Consider the following 20,204-nt stretch of genomic DNA (forward strand, 5'->3'; position numbering starts at 1 on the left):
GTAAATTAAGGCTCATCAGGGCCCCGTGATACTGCGTTAGGGCCCGAGACACAGAAAACCAGTCACCTTGGTTGTATATTGATGAAGCCAAAGAGCAATTGAATTTGTTAGATATTGACGACATCAGTAACATTTTGTGGCTCCTTTACTGGGCAGGGACAGGATGAGCAGAACGATCCTGAACAATACATTATAAGCTGTGTATATTGTATTATAGTCTTCACCTATAGCAATAATAACACACAAATCACAAGACCGGAGTGATAAGAAGAGTTTATATACACATCCCTCTGTACATTGTGTTATCAGCGGTGCACAGTACCGGCGTCCAGCCTGGTGACGCAGGGATCCCCATGTACCCCCAGCGTGCACAGACCTTTATCCTGGCAACAGGAAATCAATTGCAATTAGCAAGAAGATTGCAGTTAGTTCAAAATATTACAAAACACTTTTCCCCGCTGCCGATTTCTAGACAAATGGTAAAGTACAGTTCTGTAAATAAAAACTCTGATAGTCAGTAGTGTCTCATGGAATATACAGCACTGTTATCCCGACTGTCAGTAAATGAGAATTATTGCAAAGCTGAGTATAAAAGATTTGTTGCAAAGTTTATAGAAAATTCATCACTCATGTCAGCTGACTCCTCCCACAGGGGGAGTGGCCAGACACTCAGCTCAGCGAGAAAGGACAGTAGAAGGCAGTAAGCCTCATGTCAGCTGACTCCTCCCACTGGGGGAGGGGCCAGACACTCAGCTCAGCAAGATAGGACAGTAGAAGGCAGTAAGCCTCATGTTAGCTGACTCCTCCCACAGGGGGAGGGGCCAGACACTCAGCTCAGCGAGACAGGACAGTAGAAGGCAGTAAGCCTCATGTCAGCTGACTCCTCCCACTGGGGGAGGGCCAGACACTCAGCTCAGCGAGACAGGACAGTAGAAGGCAGTAAGCCTCATGTCAGCTGACTCCTCCCACAGGGGGAGGGGCCAGACACTCAGCTCAGCGAGACAGGACAGTAGGGGAAAGCTTGGAAAAAAGTTTTATATCTTTACTTTCTTGAACTAAATTCTAATTGTGAAAATAATTTAAGCTCTACAACTCATCGTATATTTTATTTTCCATATTCTGAGAGGTGTCCTTTCTATCTCGTCAGTTTTGCATCTAATCATGATATCTAGTTTGTTTTGGGGTTTTGTTTTGTTTTTAACGGTGTTATCCAAGCGGTCTGTGCCGTTTCAATATATTTTTTTAAATATATTTTAGGGTCGTATTAAACAATTTACCTAGAACTGCCAGAAGCCCCCTAACCGAACTCTTCTATATTATTGACTTTTTTCATGCATCAAAAATAGGAAAGTAAAAGTTGGCTTCTGGGGTATTGAACCTTGGTGTAAGCCTTTAAAAACATCCCCCAAATTCAATGTAGACCCGCTGTGTGTATCTGGTGCTGATTACATAGAATCGGGTCCTGTGTTTTAAAATGCAAATTTAAAATTCTTCAGATGACGCAGATTTTATACTGGAGCAGTTTGTAGGTATTGGTGATAAGATCATACTCCGGGCTCAAGGAAACGAGGAGTCTACAGACCATTGTCCTCTCCACCAGTGCGGACCTTGTGCAGGATGATGATTAATCACATTCCAGGACCCTCTATAGTGTTATAGGGGGGAGCACAGAAAAGATGGATACAATGGTTATGCATCTGATTTCCAGGATATAATGGTCTCTGTAATATTCCTCCTCCTCATAACACCAAGGGGCCTTCACGTGGCTGATGTAACGGACGAATCTGTCCCTTCATCTTACATAGACGTTGTAGCAGTAATGCAGATTGGGCGCAGAGTTTCAGACGTCTGATTTATAATCTATGGTGGTTTTATGGCCCTCACTTGGCAGCCTCCGATGTGGACTATTATACAGTATGTAGAAGAACCTGGTTCCTCCTGGAAGCCTTCGATGTGGACCATTAAACAGGACTTAGAAGACCCTGGTTCCTATGAGGTTATAACAATGTTCCATGATGTCCACCTTGCTCCAGGACTGAGGTCCCCTCTAGCACTGAAGCTTTCGCACAGTCCTAGAAAACTTCTTCATTTCCTTATCACTCTTCTGCCATTTCCTGACCCAGGAGATCACAAGTCTGTCATCTGCTCGGTGTCCTAAAACCAGCACTGTAGCCCCCGGCTCCTGGAGGTCTTGGCAGATGCAGTTGTCTCCGTCAGTCAACCAGAGAACAGTCTTCTTCAGCTCCTCTTCCATCCACCCTTTAGCCTTATAAACCGTCCTGCTCTTAACTTCTGGGATCACCATAACATCTCCATCCATGGTGGACACTGACCGGATGTTCATTTTCACAGCTGAGAATGAAAAAGAGACAACAGATGAGAACAAGACTGTGGTGACCAGTCCCAATAAAGTCTCATGTGTTTATACTTAATTACAGATGTCCAGCGTGTCATGTGTCTAATGCTATGAGCCGACATTGTCAAACAGCTTCTATATTTTGTGTTACAATAGGTAAATGCAGATATCATAGTCCAAGTGACTGGCTTGCAGTCTCCTATGTAACAGAAATGCTTAGTATAGACTGCAGATGGTTGGATCCACACACAGTGTTGGTGACAGGGAACTAGCAGTTCATGCCTAACCAGAGCCCATGTGTGTGGAGTTTCATCCAGGAGCAATGGTTTCTTGCGTATTTTATAAATGATAATTAGTAATCTCACGTAGGGGCGGAATCAGCAAAGTCACAGAAAGCTAACGGACTCCAGCTGTATACTGTCTGCATGTTGAGGCATTGTCTACAGCTGTTTCTGATAGAGGCAAATCAGAAATATTGCATTAAACGCACCCTTTCGATAATGAACAGTCTGGGTATGACCATCCAATGTGCTTCCTATGTAAAATAGCTTTTTTGTCTTTTTGGGTTCGGTTGTCCTTTAAAATACCATATAATTTATTACCCCAGCAAGTCAATGTAACACTCAGAGGTCTATGTAACAGGCAGCAAAGAGCCAAAATTGCTGATGCAAATGCCGGCAAAAGGCTATTTCACCATATTTTCTTATTTAGGAGACTCTCCGGCTTCAGCACCAATGTTAGCCCCCCCCCCTCCTATGCTGGTGAGGAGGGGGGCTGTCTTTATGGAACAGGGGGAGGGGGGGCTCCACCAGACTCCCAGTACATATTGCTAGTTACCGGTCGATGGCCACAAGTAGATCTCTTACAGTTTTGTAAATTAGCTAAAAATATATAAATATTAACGTGTGTAAGTAAAACTAATCTTAAAATAACACAATATTCCAGATAAATAGAATTAAAACATTTTTGAAGACAGGGTTTTTTTTGACTGGAAACATTAGTAAGGAACATTTTTATAATATATATTTATTCTGCAATATTAAAAAGACATTGAACAGTGTGGTTATCCTTTAACAGGATCTGTTAGTCCAATAATCAATATGTCAATGGCAATTTATCGATTTCTTCTTACTAGATTTTCATCAATTACTTACGCACCAAAATCCCGGAAGCAGTAATCCTGCAGGAATTCCTTTTCTGTGTCGCCAGCGCTGTGACAAGCGGCACAAGGGAGCTCTGAAAACAGAGGGATAATTCCATAAATACTAGAGCAGAAAAGAGAAGCCACAAAACAACACAACCCAGTCGCTGGGTGTCCAATTTCCATCATGACGAAGAGATTTCTAATTATATTATAGGATAAACTTTGTCTATAATACTCTCAATATTGATAAACACCTAAAACATTTACAATTTTTTATGGTATAAAAGCCCTTTTAGATAAAGCACCTTAGGGCAGCACGGTGACTCAGTGGTTAGCAATTCTGCCTCACAGCACTGGGGTCATGAGTTCTATTCCCGACCATGGTCTATTCTGTGTGGAGTTTGTATGTTCTCCCCGTGTTTGCGTGGGTTTCCTCCGGGTGCTCCGGTTTCCTCCCACACTCCAAAAACATACTACTAGGTTAATTGGCTGCTATCAAAATTGACCCTAGTCTGTCTGTCTGTGTGTTAGGAAATTTAGACTGTAAGCTCTAATGGGGCAGGGACTGATGTGAATGAGTTCTCTGTACAGCGCTGCAGAATCAGTGGCGCTATATAAATAAATGATGATGATGACGATGATGATATTTTAAGCTTAGAGGTCATTTCAGAACTAAAGCTGCCTGCAGATTAATGATATTACAGAACCAATCTGTTCTTCCAGGATCTGTTGTGACACTTATACCAAATTGTAGACTATTCTAAGGGCAGATGGATGTACACAGTAAACCTACTAGGTGTGCTTGGTGGGTACACGTTTGTCTTCAAGACCAGTCTTGACAATGGAAATATTCTCCCTTCTCCTTCTCTTGTGCTGCTCTCCACTGTGGAAATCCTTTCCCCATCCAACCAGACTCTTCTCCGACCTATAATCCTTCAAATGCTCCCTCAAAGCTCACCTCTTCATGCCTAGACCGTCAAGAAAATACACTCCCTCTACTCCCTCCGTCCCCACCTTCTCTCGTATTGTCTCTTATTACCCCATCCCTCTAGAATGTAAGCTCTTCTGCTTGTTCATGCACACGCCTGGAATTCATACCGTTATCCATGCGTGTGTACTAATTATATTTAATTGTGTTCATACTGCTAGTATGTTGCATTGTTATTGTATTCATGTAATGCCTCATCTGTAAGACCGTCCTGCGCTGTGGAATCTGCGGCGACGGATGACCACGCTGCTCACACTCACACTGACTGCTCTCCAGCCACTTACCTTCTTTCACCACATGAGGCTTCTCATCCTGGCCAGCAGGGGGCACACACAGCTCGTTCCCTTCTGGAAATTGGGTACAGTTAAACATCTCGGGCCAGGGAAAGCCAAAGGCAGCCATGACCGGAGAGCAGCCGTCCCGAACCTCCTCGCAGAGGGACCTGCAGGGGTGTATGGCTTCCTCCAGGTCACTCAGACACACGGGGGCAAACAGAGAGCACAGGAACTTTTTGGTGTCTGCGTGGCACTGCTTGGTGAGGAGCGGCACCCAGGAACCGGCCTGTTGTAACACCTCTTTCATGGTGTCGTGCCCCAGCAGGTTTGGCAGACGCATCTCCCCGTAGCCCACCGCATGGCACAACGTCATACTGCTTGGGATAGGCTTGCAGCTGCTTTTACGGGTGCTCAGCTGGGTGAGAATGAAGGGCGACGCCTCCACTGGGTGCAATAGACCCGCAATGCCCAGGAAGACTCCGACGGAGAGAAGGACCCTCATGGTCAGCACAGGGGAGTTACAGCACAGAGATTCTAGATGGGGGAAAACACAAAACACAAAGTACATTGGAAGCACTATTTACATAGACAGGTATTAATACAGTTTCTTTATTGCTAGCGACTGATTATTTCTTAGTATGCGCAGACAGGAGGTGACACTGCAGCATTGCGGCTTCTCAAGGCCACAACCGACCTCCGCCCATTCTTTACGCTCCGACCATTGACCTCCACTATAAAGTTACACTGATAATACAGACAGGGTCGGACTGGCCCGCCGGGGGACCGGTCTATCCCCCGGTAGGCCCCGACCCTGATCGCTCCCCTCTTCGTTGGTGGGGGAGCGAATAACTGAAGACAAAAAGAACAAAAAAAAACCTTGCGTGTCTGCGGCGCCGGCTCCGTGCGCACTGAATGCCGGGCGTGACGTCATCACGCCCGACATTCAGTGAGGAGCGCCGCAGACAGAAGACAGAAGACAGAAGAGAAGAAAGAATCAGATAGAAAAGGTAAGTGAGGGAATGGAAGAAAGAAGAGAGCATGAAGGGGGAGCATGAAGGGGGAGCATGAAGGGGGAGCATGAAGGCAGAGTATGAAGGCAGAGTATGATGGCAGAGTGGAGGGGGAGCATGAAGGCAGAGTGAAGGGGGAGCATGATGGCGGAGCATGAAGGGGGAGCATGAAGGGGGAGCATGAAGGCAGAGTATGATGGCAGAGTGGAGGGGGAGCATGAAGGCAGAGTGAAGGGGGAGCATGAAGGGGGAGCATGATGGCAGAGCATGAAGGGGGAGCATGAAGGCAGAGTATGATGGCAGAGTGGAGGGGGAGCATGAAGGCAGAGTGAAGGGGGAGCATGATGGCGGAGCATGAAGGGGGAGCATGAAGGGGGAGCATGAAGGCAGAGTATGATGGCAGAGTGGAGGGGGAGCATGAAGGCAGAGTGAACGGGGAGCATGAAGGGGGAGCATGATGGCAGAGCATGAAGGGGGAGCATGAAGGCAGAGCATGAAGGCAGAGTGGAGGGGGAGCATGATGGCAGAGTGAAGGGGGAGCATGATGGCGGAGCATGAAGGGGGAGCATGAAGGCAAACTATGATGGCAGAGTGGAGGTTGAGCATGAAGGCAGAGTGGAGGGGGAGCATGATGGCAGAGCATGAAGGGGGAGCATGATGGCAGAGCATGAAGGCAGAGTGGAGGGGAAGCATGAAGGCAGAGTGGAGGGGGAGCATGAAGGCAGAGTGGAGGGGGAGCATGATGGCAGAGTGAAGGGGGAGCATGATGGCAGAGTGAAGGGGGAGCATGATGGCAGAGTAAAGGGGGAGCATGATGGCAGAGTGGAGGGGGAGCATGATGGCAGAGTGAAGGGGGAGCATGATGGCAGAGTGAAGGGGGAGCATGATGGCAGAGTGGACGGGGAGCATGAAGGCAGAGTGAAGGGGGAGCATGATGGCAGAGTGAAGGGGGAGCATGATGGCAGAGTGGAGGGGGAGCATGAAGGCAGAGTGAAGGGGGAGCGTGAAGGGGAAGCATGAAGGCAGAGTTAAGGGGGGCCAGGAGAAGGGGGGAACAAAAGCAGCATGAAACAGGGTGATGAAGGGGGGGCAAAAACAGCATGGAGGGCGCAGTGTGATCATAAAGAGGCCCAGCATGGTGATTAAGGGGCACAGTAATGTGTGTGTGATGGCACAGCGGGCTTGTGGCAATGTAATGTGTATGTGGTAGGTGGTAGCTAAATAATGGGTGCTATTTTCTTTGTAGGGTGAAGGTGGGACAATTTAATTTAAGATGGGGTGCTTTGGGGGCTTTTAATTAAATGTGAATATGAATTATTTAATGGCAGTGACGGTTGCGGGAAATAGGTATATTTATTATACGTATTATACATAAATGCGATTTATTGCAGGGGCTGTCTGGAGGGAGGGAAATAGGTTTATTAAATGGGAATAATATAACTTTAATGTTGGGGCTGGAGGAAGGCCTAAGTATTAATTGTTGGTCCTATTGATTTAATGCCAGGGCTGGTTGGAATCTTCTAAATGTACCCATTATTTTTTCCAAATAGGGCCCTCAACATTCCAAGATTCAGACAAGCAGCAACTAAAGAAACCAGCAGCTACAGGGGGTAAAAGTGACACGAACAGGTAGGACAGTCTGTCAAATATTCTGAGTCTAGTGCAGGCTTGGCTAACCTGTGGCACTCCAGGTGTTGTGAAACTACAAGTCTCCGCACACCCTTCCAGCAATAAGCTGCTATATATTGGCAAAGCATGCTGGGGCTTGTAGTTTCACAACACCTGGAGTGCCACAGGTTAGCCAAGCCTGGTCTAGTGGGACAATCCCGATTTAGGTGACTGTTCTGCCCAATCTAAGGGGCAGGTCAGACTGTGTACTCTTTATACACACACTGCATTCATTATATACTACACTATGGTGCTAGCTGTCCTTCGTGGGCTGACCACTCCCCCTCTAGCGTCGAGTCTCTCCTCTATGATGACTGGCCACACCCCCTATGGTGGGCCCCTAGCGTTGCAGTTCCCCGGTGGGCCCTTCATGCCCCAGTCCGACACTGATACAGACATCTGTACAGGACTGGTGCTGGAGACACACACCGGGTTACCTGCTCAACCTGCTGTCAATCATTCAGAAAATACTTCCTCGAAAGCGACTTTAAATATGATCCCGAGTGCTGGGATTGTGTCTGGGGACCTGCCAGTCATGAGCATAGCAAACTGAGGGGAGGGGGTCCTAGTTCCTGGAAACCCCCCTCCAAGCTTGGGGCACTGTATAATTGAGGTGGCTGGACCCTGCCCCCGCTTCACACGACTCTGCTTGAAAAGGAAGAGCTGTGTGCACCTATCAGTAGTCCACGCAGCATTGCCCATGTATATTATGGGGATAGGAAGAGTTGGAGAGCAGCCAAGCACTGTCTAAAATTATAGCTACGCCCCCATGCATGCTGGTCATGCCCACTGTCAGCGTGGTGTGGAAACCCCCTCTACAAGTCCTGCGTTTGCCTCTGATGAGGGAGCAAAAACGATGTCACTTACGGATTAATTTATTAAATTTCCCCTGTGCCAGAGAAGCAGGTGTTGTTTTCTCACTTTGCCCCATACATGAGAACACGACTATGGTCGGCGTTACGATTCGCCAGCTTTGCACCACTACAATACCCGTTCTGTTAGCGCCATCTGAGGATTTATGTATAATCCAATAGGAGATTCTTCTGTCTTTCTAATCTAAGAAACAAACCATGACGGCCAACACAACGGCTCACTACTAGCGGCCTCCCCCGACGGGCTGCGACCACTCTGGATCCTAAAGGCAGAATAATTTCCTATTAGTTTACGATGAAGAATTAAGAGAGATTTTAGTTTATATTGAAGAGGTGAATGAGGGGTTTCTGTGAGTGTTTCATTCAATTAATCTTTATTTCAAAATATGTGTCCGTTTTGTTTTTTGCCACTGTGGAACTACATGTTCCAGCATGCCCTGGTAGATATTGACTGTAAGGGGAATCCACCTTTCCTGCTCATCGTACTTTTCCAGTGAGGCCCAGCCAGCTGCCACTCGTACCGAGTTAGGTGACACTTAGGGCCCGACGAGGTGCTGTTTTGTGGTTATCGCACTGGACTTACTCTATATAGAGTTCAGTGTGACTGATGTGTTTACAGAGTTAGGAGACAAATGAGATGGCTCCCAGGCAGAACCGTCAATGGCAGCCTGGTTCTAGCGCTAGAGAAAGAAGGACCCCTGACCCGCTGCCATCTGTAGACTCTACTTCACTGAACTCTGAGCTGTTACACCCCACCTGACGTACATCCGTGTCCCTCTGTTGCACATAGTGCAATAATCCACACAAATAGGACAATATATTAGCAACAAAAGTCATCACAACACACTCATCAACAGTGTAAATGGTGTCCGCGTACTCTTGTACGGACACGAAAGGGGCTGGGTACGCTTTACCGATGTCCACTACCCCGACAGGGAAAATCCGAAATTATGAAACACTGATTGGAAAAGAAACAGACTTATCTTCAACCCGACGCTGGAGATCTCCGATGGGAGCACCAGGCTGACAGCAAGTGATTCCGTTTGGAGAAGTGTTCGTCACCGCAGGCTGACGTCATCGCGACGTCTGTCAATATAAATTTAAAGCGGCCATGTCGGGTTAAGTGTTTAAACACTTAACCTTAGGAGTCCCCACATTGCCGCTTTATATTTCTATTGACAGACGTCCCAATGACGTCAGCCTGCGGTGACGAACACTTCTCGAATCGGAATCACTTGCCGTCAGCCTGGTGCTCCCATCAGAGGTCTCCAGCGTCGGGTTGAAGATAAGTCTGTTTCTTTTCCAATCAGTGTTTCATAATTTCGGATTTTCTTTGTAGGGCTTCTCCATGTCGGAGTAGTGGTCATCGTAAAAACGATTACACCGCACGAAAGCCCGGTGTATAATATCCAGACAGGTCACAGTAAGGGGATGTATTACACCATACATTGCCTGCTCTCTTACTAGTAATTCTGCGCTATGGGCACGCCCAGGTACGTTCATCCGTACAGTGCCAGGCACAGTGTCAGCACGAGGAGTATAAAGCTGCTACTACTGTATATTATACCTGCACAATGCACTGCGCATTAAGGGAAATCCTGTTATAAAAAAGAGATGTATTTTTAATCACTTAACACAAACTGACGTTTACAGTCGCCACATCCGATGGTGGCGTCAAGGGGATTAGGGATCACAGTCCTGCACGACCCTCCATCTCTCAGTGACGGGACCACTTGTACATTGGGATAGCAGGAGAGTGCTTCCAGCTTGTCGCAGCTAATCCCAGTGGCGTTATCATGTGACTAGGGGATATTCTCCCCAGTCGGCAGGCCTTGGTCCTTGCTAGGGAATGAAGGCGTTTAGAGGGGAGGGGAGGAGAGAACGGGGCGACCCTGGTGTGTGACCACCCCCACTAGATGTGTCCATGCATTCCCCTCCCTGTCCCCTCCACCCCCGATGCTGCCCACCCAAACGTTGGGAGGTATGGGCGACTACTAAAATAGATAAATAAATATGGATTTCCAGAACTAGAGGCCGTAATCTTAATTTGGAGGGCGGCAGACTGATTGGCACATCCCAAACATTTCCAATGGGAAAGCTGGGATAAATAAAGGCCACACCCACAATCTGCTGAAACCACGCCCCTGTCGGCCCACGCCACAGCTATTTCTTATGCGGTAACGCCCTTAGGAGCTCCAGAAGTCAGGATGGTCCTGCAGAAATTGTCACTGTTGGGCAGTAGGTGACAGGTAATAGAATAAAGCCCTTATATACAGGGAGGGTTTGATGGGTGGTGATGTACAGCAATCAGACACATGGGGATATACACAAGATATTTATTAGGACTTAAAACTAAACTACATCTAAAAGAAATGAAAGAAAATAAAAAAGCACAAACAATTGAGGCAGAATTGACAACTGAAGGTCAAGATTTGTCCCCCCAAAATGACTGCCCGTTACATTCTTACTGTAGACTTTATAAACGTTATATTATTATGAAAATAGAGAATTATACTCAGGTTCTGTTAACATGACGGGAAGGTATAGACAGCATCACGTATGACGCACCTAGATACATGGTGTCCCGAGAACGATGTTGGCATGTCCGTGGGTGTTCTGTACATACGTGTAAAGAAGCTACATGTCATACACTGACTTATATCCGTCCTATTATCCCACAGCTGTTGTGACATTGAAGTAAAGGCGACAGGACACCGTCCCCTCCTCTACAACATACATAGCTATGAAGTGATGAGGGGGAAAAGCTACAGAGATAACAACTGCAGCTCTACCGTGGAGGAGATTCAGTCTAACAATAAAAGCAGGGATAAGGGAGACTTCTGTGGAAAGATTTATACAACTTTATGGGAGCAGGTTCTTTACTGTCCTAGGATTTAAATATCTTGTTCTATATAACAAAAGTGTTCTCTATACCATTATCCTGTATCTTAGGGGTCTATTTATAAAAAGACTGACACTACTTGGTAGCTATAGCTGGGTCTTTGTTGGGGGGACTCCAGCGAAGGGTCCCCTTAAAGCATATCTTGCCCCTAGCTCATACCAGCAGGGAAAAACACCCGTCCCAGACCATGAAGAGGGCTTAGATTCCCTCATCTGTAACGCAAATGAGAGATCTCACATCGCCATTTCCAGATCTTATATACTGTGGACCCCTTTATCAATGATCCTTATTACACAGATCTGGTGGACTGTGTATAATACCAGCCCATACAGACATACAAGTGATACGTATAGACAATTATACTACCAAGAAGAGGGCATTACTTACGTAAAATGATTGTCTCATACGATGGATTTCAGCTCTGCATCCAATAATGTCATCTATGCATAGAAGTTATAAACGATTGCAGATCCGCACAGTCCTTACCTCGTCTTACCGGCCAGCACGGTGCGATCTAATCCCAGCAGGAGGGTCCACAGACCACCCAGTTCTCAGCACTCTGGAGTCTTATGGAATCTTGTTTTCATCAGCAGGTAAAGCGTAGAACCTGGAGATCACAGGGGACATTAATAAACTTTATCTGTCATTCGCCTCAGACACCACACAACATGACTACACAGAGCAGAACCGCAGCCGAGGGTACAAAGTGGAGCTTATACGCATCATCTGCCCAGGCTGGTGGGAACATACCTCTCCGAGGAGACGTTTAACCCAAGCAGTGAACAGGCTGTGGCAGGAAAGGCTGCAGCACAGAGATGTGTTGTATCTTGAATCTCCAGCTGCTGGAATGACAGGTTTACATAAGGGGGGGATGTAAAACACAGGCAGTAATTACTACAGGGCTCTCCTGCACACTGGCTGGTCTGGGGCTAGATCTGCCTGCAGGCAGTATACATAGACCGGATTAGTGTCATAAATTTTCAGGCGGGGTGAGAATGAAATAAAAAACACAATGAGCAGAAATGTTAGTTCCTGAAAAGGTCTCTTGTGCAATCACACCCAACAGAAAGAGCTGAGTTAGTGATTTATAATCAAATAAATTCTTTACTCTGGAAACTTTCTGGCGAACCGTTTGCTAGCAGAGACCTCGCACAGAACAAGACTCTGCACGAATGTTGTTTCATACATAGATTTCCACAGCAAGCGGATAAACTAAAACTACCTAGCGGACCACCTGCGTGCTGGACCTGGCCCATAAGACTTTTCTTTGCATCAGCACCCGACGGGGCCTTCTGATGAAGAAGCAGCAATAACAATTATATTTTATTGCTGCTCATTACAGTGATAAGAAAATCGCTTCTAGCACATGTATATCAGGGCACAGAATGACAGTCACCTGCCCTATGTATACTGGCCCAGAACGGTAAGGGTTAACACACCGCCACGCTGGGCCCATGTCTGGGAACGTAAGCATGCAGGAGCTGGGTAGTCTGCAAGTGCAGGAGCTGGGTAGTCTGGGTGTGCTGAGTGGAATGAAGAGCCCAGACTTGGGATCAGGAATATACAATTCAGGCTGTATGTTCCTAAATGCTTTCTCATGTCATGTGTTGGCCTATTTGTAGAGGGGGGGTTTCCACACCACACTGCCAGTGGGCGTGACCAGCATGCATGGGGGCGTGGCTATAATTTTAGACAGCACTTGGCTGCTCTCCAACTCTTCCTATCCCCATCATATAACGGGCTTTTCCCTTTTCAAGCAGAGCTGTGTGAAGCGGGGGCAGGGTCCAGCCACCTCAATTGTACAGTGCCCCAGGCTTGGAGGGGGGAAGGGGGGTGGTTCTTCCTGGGAAACCCCCTCCACCCCCTCGATTTGCCTATGCATGTGTAGCACCTATGTTCTATACTCCGACCACGCGGTATACCAAAGGTGTCTACAGGATGCTTTCGGAGCCCTAGAATTAAATACCATTTTACCATGAAAGTCAGGTTATTCCTAGTAGACCCCATGGTGAGTCTGAGCCAAAGTAGTAATAGAATCATCCAAGTTGTAGTGCAGAAATACTCCGACTGCCCATATATGGAGACGTTCTAAGTGCAGTGGAGCAATTTATAGAGGGCAGGACAGGCATTCATAGTCCCCTATAAACCCATGTAAATAAAAACACAAAAGGTCAATGTTTAATTCCTGAAGCAGAGGCAGCCTCACTGTGCCACCTGTTATAAGTTACATGGGCAGCATGAGGTCAGAGACCCGTGGTAAGCTGCACACTCCCTTCATTGGCACGATGTGATCACACAGCCCAAACTATGGGTCTACCTGATCCTGCAGCGACCTGGATTACTGCGCCCGCTCTGAGACACCAGAATAATAGGCCAAAAGGGGGCAAATTACTGTTCTAAACGTTCTATGTAGCTCCTGGTGCACAGACTTACTAAGAAAACAAAAAGTTCAAATGAAACAACAATTCATTATTCTATTGTAGACATGAATTCCTGAGGTCTCTGATATTCAGGACCGGTCTGCGGGATGGACGCAGTAGAGAGCGTGGAAAGGGGGCATGATTCAGTGTATGCACATAGTGGACAACATTTTAACAAAATAAAATGCATTGTATCTCCGCACTGCCCCCTGTTGTGATTTAATCCCCAGCCCGCAATTCCCATAGAATCCCCTGTGAGATTATATGAGAGCCTGGAGGCTCCAGCAGCAGATGGAACAGAATGTCAGGAATGTCGGGAACACTCCAAGTGCCAGGTATGCAGAGGACGTACCCCACAATCACTGCATTTAGTGCTGGAGTCCGTCTGGGGACCTCCAGAACGGTGTCTAGTGAAGGTATCACACAGAGGGGTCTGTGCTCCAGGCCTGAACCAGCCAGGAAATACTCAGAGGTCACAAGGGAAACGTTACAGATGTTTGTTCTGCTTTTTATTTTACAGCTTTCAGAGGCAGGGACCATGAACCGGGCAGACTGCCATCTGCAGCCATCTGCCTATCACCTTACTGTGCGGGAATGTATACACCCACAGTACAAGGGTCCTGACATCCAGGACGTAGCATTTATCAGCCCTGTTATTTACCGCAAGGGTAAGCAACCAGGGTCCTGTGTGCCACTACAAGTATCAGCATGTCCTTCAGCAACACATGTGTGAACATCATATGTTAAAGGGAAACTCTGTAGTGTGTGCTCAGTCTTGCTGTTCGACCACCCACTTTTCTGTTGACTGACATCCCACCCGTCTCTCACATCAGCCAGTCTCCGCTAAACTTCAAAGTGTATCCTCTACAATCTCAGCATCTAAACAGATGAAAGAGCTGGTTAGAAATTAGGAATTTTGTTTTATGGGCTCACAGTACACACCTAGCCCCAGTACACACAAGGATGTGTGCATACAAACACACAAACAGAACAGGTGCTGTTCCCTATTACATGTTATATCCAGACACTGACATGTATGGAAGATCCAGAGCTATGGACATACCCTGCATGGCTGCAATGCAATAAGACAACACGCTGGCCTGCAGCATTACTATGTACTGTACACATGACCAGATCAGACATGTCACTCAGCATATGTTTGGAATAACTGCAGATGTAGAGGGGTGAAACAGTTCTGCACATTATACGCCTCATTCTGCTTTCAGCCATGACATTTCCCAGACAGAATTTGGCATTAAGTGGTCCCATACCTACCCCAAGCACACCCCGCAGCAGAATTAATTAACCATCATTCTCCCAGTTGTGTTCATGGACTATAAATTCAGCAAAATTGAAGTTTACAAACACAGCGCAGAACGGTGAATCTCAGAGAGTGCGCAGCGGAATACCGCAGTGTGGCACATCATCACCTCCACCTGCAGGACAGTCTGTCTGGATGAGCTGGGAGCGCTGGGTTTGTGTAACTGAGTGCAGCATTAATGTAAACAAAGGACAAGTTGGTTTCCATAGATAATAACTGTCCAGAACATTGCACCATTCCACTTACTGTACTGCCTGAGGCTGCCCGGACTGTGCGGCAGCGGAGACGCCCCTCAGCTGGGTGACCCCAGTGAGAAGAAGCTCATATAACAGAGGCTGCTTGTTGTGTAATTGTTCACAGAAGAGATTTGTAACCAGTGGACAGTGTGGGCTGTGGATATTGCCCAATGCTGCAAGTTTATCATCTTATACAAGTCTCAGACAATTTACCTCGTCCATAATATCGCTTTCTCCAATAGATTGTAATCAATTCTGGGCAGGAAACGCTGACTGGAATCAGAGAGAACACAGGACGTTTCCTCCTCTTCGGTGACCTCGTGGAATCGCAACTTCTGAGATTTTAGGCTCGTTCAGACGAACTGCTCTGAATATCGCACAGGATTAATGATTCCAGAGCCTCCACCATGAACATGAACCAATAAACTCAATATCTTATGGCAATCATTCAGCAAGCAGTAGCCAGAGCAATTTCCAGTACACCACCCCAGCTTAATCACAGTAATAATTAGCACCTGTGCATCTTTAGAGTCAGTCACTGTGTTGCACCTGTGCTGCAGATAGGAGATCTGAACACATGCACTGTTACTGACTTGTAAAAACCCTCCTTCAACTGCTACTAATACAAAGTACACTAAAAAATATTGTGATTCTGAACTGGTGCCTCTGGTCCATTCACCCAACACACATCACGGTCAGTGTCTCCTCTCAGCTCTCTATGAGTGTGCCTCTATGTCAGTGTCTCCTCTCGGCTCTCTATGAGTGTGCCTCTATGTCAGTGTCTCCTCTCGGCTCTCTATGTGTGTGCCTCTATGTCAGTGTCTCCTCTCGGCTCTCTATGTGTGTGCCTCTATGTCAGTGTCTCCTCTCGGCTCTCTATGTGTGTGCCTCTATGTCAGTGTCTCCTCTCGGCTCTCTATGTGTGTGCCTCTATGTCAGTGTCTCCTCTCGGCTCTCTATGTGTGTGCCTCTATGTCAGTGTCTCCTCTCGGCTCTCTATGAGTGTGCCTCTATGTCAGTGTCTCCTCTCGGCTCTCTATGTGTGTGCCTCTGTGTCAGTGTCTCCTCTCGGCTCTCTATGTGTGTGCCTCTGTGTCAGTGTCTCCACTCGGCTCTCTATGTGTGTGCCTCTGTGTCAGTGTCTCCTCTCAGCTCTCTATGAGTGTGCCTCTGTGTCAGTGTCTCCTCTCGGCTCTCTATGTGTGTGCCTCTGTGTCAGTGTCTCCTCTCGGCTCTCTATGTGTGTGCCTCTGTGTCAGTGTCTCCTCTCGGCTCTCTATGTGTGTGCCTCTGTGTCAGTGTCTCCTCTCGGCTCTCTATGTGTGTGCCTCTATGTCAGTGTCTCCTCTCGGCTCTCTATGTGTGTGCCTCTATGTCAGTGTCTCCTCTCGGCTCTCTCTGTGTGTGCCTCTATGTCAGTGTCTCCTCTCGGCTCTCTATGTGTGTGTGCCTCTATGTCAGTGTCTCCTCTCGGCTCTCTATGTGTGTGCCTCTATGTCAGTGTCTCCTCTCGGCTCTCTATGAGTGTGCCTCTATGTCAGTGTCTCCTCTCGGCTCTCTATGAGTGTGCCTCTATGTCAGTGTCTCCTCTCGGCTCTCTATGAGTGTGCCTCTATGTCAGTGTCTCCTCTCGGCTCTCTATGTGTGTGCCTCTATGTCAGTGTCTCCTCTCGGCTCTCTATGTGTGTGCCTCTATGTCAGTGTCTCCTCTCGGCTCTCTATGTGTGTGCCTCTATGTCAGTGTCTCCTCTCGGCTCTCTATGTGTGTGCCTCTGTGTCAGTGTCTCCTCTCGGCTCTCTATGAGTGTGCCTCTGTGTCAGTGTCTCCTCTCAGCTCTCTATGTGTGTGCCTCTGTGTCAGTGTCTCCTCTCGGCTCTCTATGTGTGTGCCTCTATGTCAGTGTCTCCTCTCGGCTCTCTATGTCAGTGTCTCCTCTCAGCTATCCATGTGTGTGCCTCTATGTCAGTGTCTCCTCTCGGCTCTCTATGTCAGTGTCTCCTCTCGGCTCTCTATGTCAGTGTCTCCTCTCAGCTATCCATGTGTGTGCCTCTATGTCAGTGTCTCCTCTCGGCTCTCTATGTCAGTGTCTCCTCTCAGCTCTCTATGTGTGTGCCTCTATGTCAGTGTTGGCTAACCTGAGACACTGCAGGTGTTGTGAAACTACAAGTCCCAGCATGCTTTGCCAATATATAGCAGCATATTGCTGGAAGGGTATGCTGGGACTTGTAGTTTCACAACACCTGGAGTGTCACAGGTTAGCCAACACTATTCTATGTGCTAATGTCACATCAAAGTCCACCCTCCAAACACTTTAATACAACCACTTCAAGCTAAATAAACGCTGAAATTGTCTTCACTGTGCTCATATAACACATGGCACACGGTGCTCCGCTCATATTACACAGAGGACACAGTGTTCCGTTCGTATTACACAGAGGACACGGTGCTCCGCTCATATTACACCAGGGACACGGTGCTCCGCTCATACTACACCCGGGACACGGTGCTCCGCTCATATTACACCCAGCACATGGTGCTCCGCTCATATTACACCAGGGACACGGTGCTCCACTCATATTACACCCAGCACACGGTGCTCTGCTCATATTACACCCGGGACACGGTGCTCCGCTCATACTACACCCGGGACACAGTGCTCCGCTCATATTACACCCGGCACACGGTGTTCCTCTCATATTACACCCGGGACACGATGCTCTGCTCATATTACACCTGGTACACGGTGTTCCGCTCATATTACACTCGGGACACGATGCTCCGCTCATATTACCCCTTAGATTGTACGCTCCTCCGAGCAGGGCCTCCTCTCCTTCTGTTCTCCACCACCTTAACTCTGCTCTCCAGCTCCTTGTCTCCTCCGTGAGGTCCTCCGGCCCCTGTCTCTGCTCCGCTGGGGGCTCTCACCTCTAATCTAGCTGTTCATTGAGCTTCTGAGTTACTGTGATTTCTGTTAACTGTACTGTGCTGTCTCACCCTGTATCGTGTTTCTGTCTGTCCCTGTACGGCGCTACGGATACCTAGTGGCGCCCTATAAATAAAAATTAATAATAATAATAATAATAATATTACACATGGGACACGGTGCACTGCTCATATTACACCCGGGACACGGTGCACTGCTCATATTACACCCGGGACACGGTGCTCCGCATATTACACCCGGGACACGATGCTCTGCTCATATTACACAGGGGACACGGTGCTCCACTCATATTACACCTGGGATATAGTGCGCCGCTCATATTACACCCAGCACATGGTGCTCCGCTCATATTACACCCGGGACACGGGGCTCTGCTAAAATAACACCCGGCATATAGTGCTCCGCTCATATTACACCCGGGACACGGTGCTCCGCTCATATTACACCCGGCACACGGTGCTCCGCTCATATTACACCCGGCACACGGTGCTCCGCTCATATTACACCCGGGACACGGTGCTCCGCTCATATTACACCCGGGACACGGTGCTCCGCTCATATTACACCCGGGACACGGTGTTCTGCTCATATTACACCCGGGACACGATGCTCCGGTCATATTACACCCGGTACACGGTGTTCCGCTCATATTACACCCAGCACACGATGTTCCTCTCATATTACACCCGGGACACGATGCTCTGCTCATATTACACCCGGTACACGGTGTTCCGCTCATATTACACTCGGGACACGATGCTCCGCTCATATTACACCCGGGACACGATGCTCCGCTCATATTACACCCGGGACACGCTGCTCCGCTCATATTACACCCGGGACACGGTGATCCGCATATTACACCCGGGACACGATGCTCCGCTCATATTACAACCGGCACACCATGCTCTGCTCATATTACACAAGGGACACGGTGCTCCGCTCACATTACACCTGGGATATAGTGCGCCGCTCATATTACACCCAGCACATGGTGCTCCGCTCATATTACACCCGGGACACGGTGCTCCGCTAAAATTACACCCGGGATATAGTGCTCCGCTCATATTACAACCAGCACATGGTGCTCCGCTCATATTACACCCGGGATATAGTGCTCCGCTCATATTACACCCAGCACATGGTGCTCCGCTTATATTACACATGGGACACGGTGCTCCGCTCATATTACACCTGGGACACGGTGCTCTACTCAAATAACACCCGGCATATAGTGCTCCGCTCATATTACACCCAGTACACGGTGCTCCGCTCATATTACACCCGGAATATAGTGCTCTGCTCATATTACACACGGGACACAGTGTTTCGCTCATATTACAGCAGGGACACGGTGCTCCGCTCATATTACACCCGGGACACGGTGCTCCGCTCATATTACACCCGGGACACGGGGCTCCGCTCATATTACACCCGGCACACGGTGCTCCGCTCATATTACACTATGGACACGGTGCTCCGCTCATACTACACCCGGGAAACGGTGCTCTGCTCATATTACACAGAGGACACAGTGTTCAGCTCATACTACACCCGGGACACGGTGCTCTGCTCATATTGCACCCGGCACACGGTGCTCCGCTCATATTACATCCAGCACACGGTGCTCCGCTCATATTACACCAGGGACACGGTGCTCCGCTCATATTACACCCAGCACACAGTGCTCCGCTCATATTACACCCGGGACACTATGCTCCGCTCATATTACACCCGGGACACTATGCTCCGCTCATATTACACCCGGGATATGGTGCTCTGCTCATATTACACCCGGCACAGGGTGTTCCGCTCATATTACACCCGGGACGCGATGCTCCGCTCATATTACACCCGGGACACGGTGTTCCACTCATATTACACCAGGCACACGGTGCACATATTATACCTGGACACATTATCATAATTTTTTTAGTTATAAAGTGATCGTCATGCAGAAAACAAATCATACCTAGAAATAGAATGAGGCATAAGAGGCTGGTGGTGAAGGAGCAGAGGGTAGAGAGGGCCCTAGTCCTGACAGCTTACAATCTACAGATAGCCAAT

The 20,204-nt window shown here is 48.0% G+C and overlaps 1 protein-coding gene across 3 annotated transcripts; it reads right to left on the minus strand.

Moving 5' to 3' along the window:
- Positions 1 to 258: 258 nt before the first annotated feature.
- On the minus strand, positions 259 to 12,797 carry LOC142140634 (secreted frizzled-related protein 2-like). 3 transcript variants are annotated; one of them, XM_075198354.1, is made up of 5 exons: positions 11,966 to 12,797; positions 11,712 to 11,822; positions 4,773 to 5,297; positions 3,515 to 3,592; positions 259 to 2,352 (listed from the first exon to the last, which is right to left on the minus strand). In XM_075198354.1, the coding sequence occupies exons 3-5, from the start codon at positions 5,263 to 5,265 to the stop codon at positions 2,048 to 2,050; spliced, it is 876 nt and encodes a 291-aa protein (XP_075054455.1). In that variant the 5' UTR covers positions 5,266 to 5,297; positions 11,712 to 11,822; positions 11,966 to 12,797; the 3' UTR covers positions 259 to 2,047. The 3 variants fall into 3 exon arrangements, with proteins under 3 accessions (XP_075054455.1, XP_075054454.1, XP_075054456.1); XM_075198353.1 differs by having other exon boundaries at positions 11,702 to 11,822; positions 11,966 to 12,794; XM_075198355.1 differs by lacking the exons at positions 11,712 to 11,822; positions 11,966 to 12,797 and adding an exon at positions 11,603 to 11,623.
- Positions 12,798 to 20,204: the final 7,407 nt, after the last annotated feature.

Source organism: Mixophyes fleayi, chromosome 2, assembly GCF_038048845.1.
Source record: "Mixophyes fleayi isolate aMixFle1 chromosome 2, aMixFle1.hap1, whole genome shotgun sequence".
NCBI lineage: Eukaryota > Metazoa > Chordata > Amphibia > Anura > Limnodynastidae > Mixophyes > Mixophyes fleayi.

Coding starts and splice junctions, on each gene's coding strand:
- LOC142140634 (XM_075198354.1), bottom strand. CDS start 5,265: ATGAGGGTCCTTCTCTCCGTCGGAGTCTTCCTGGGCATTGCGGGTCTA. Junction 3,593..4,772: donor GCCTCATGTGGTGAAAGAAG/GTAAGTGGCTGG, acceptor CTCTGTTTTCAG/AGCTCCCTTGTGCCGCTTGT. Junction 2,353..3,514: donor TTACTGCTTCCGGGATTTTG/GTGCGTAAGTAA, acceptor TTTCATTCTCAG/CTGTGAAAATGAACATCCGG.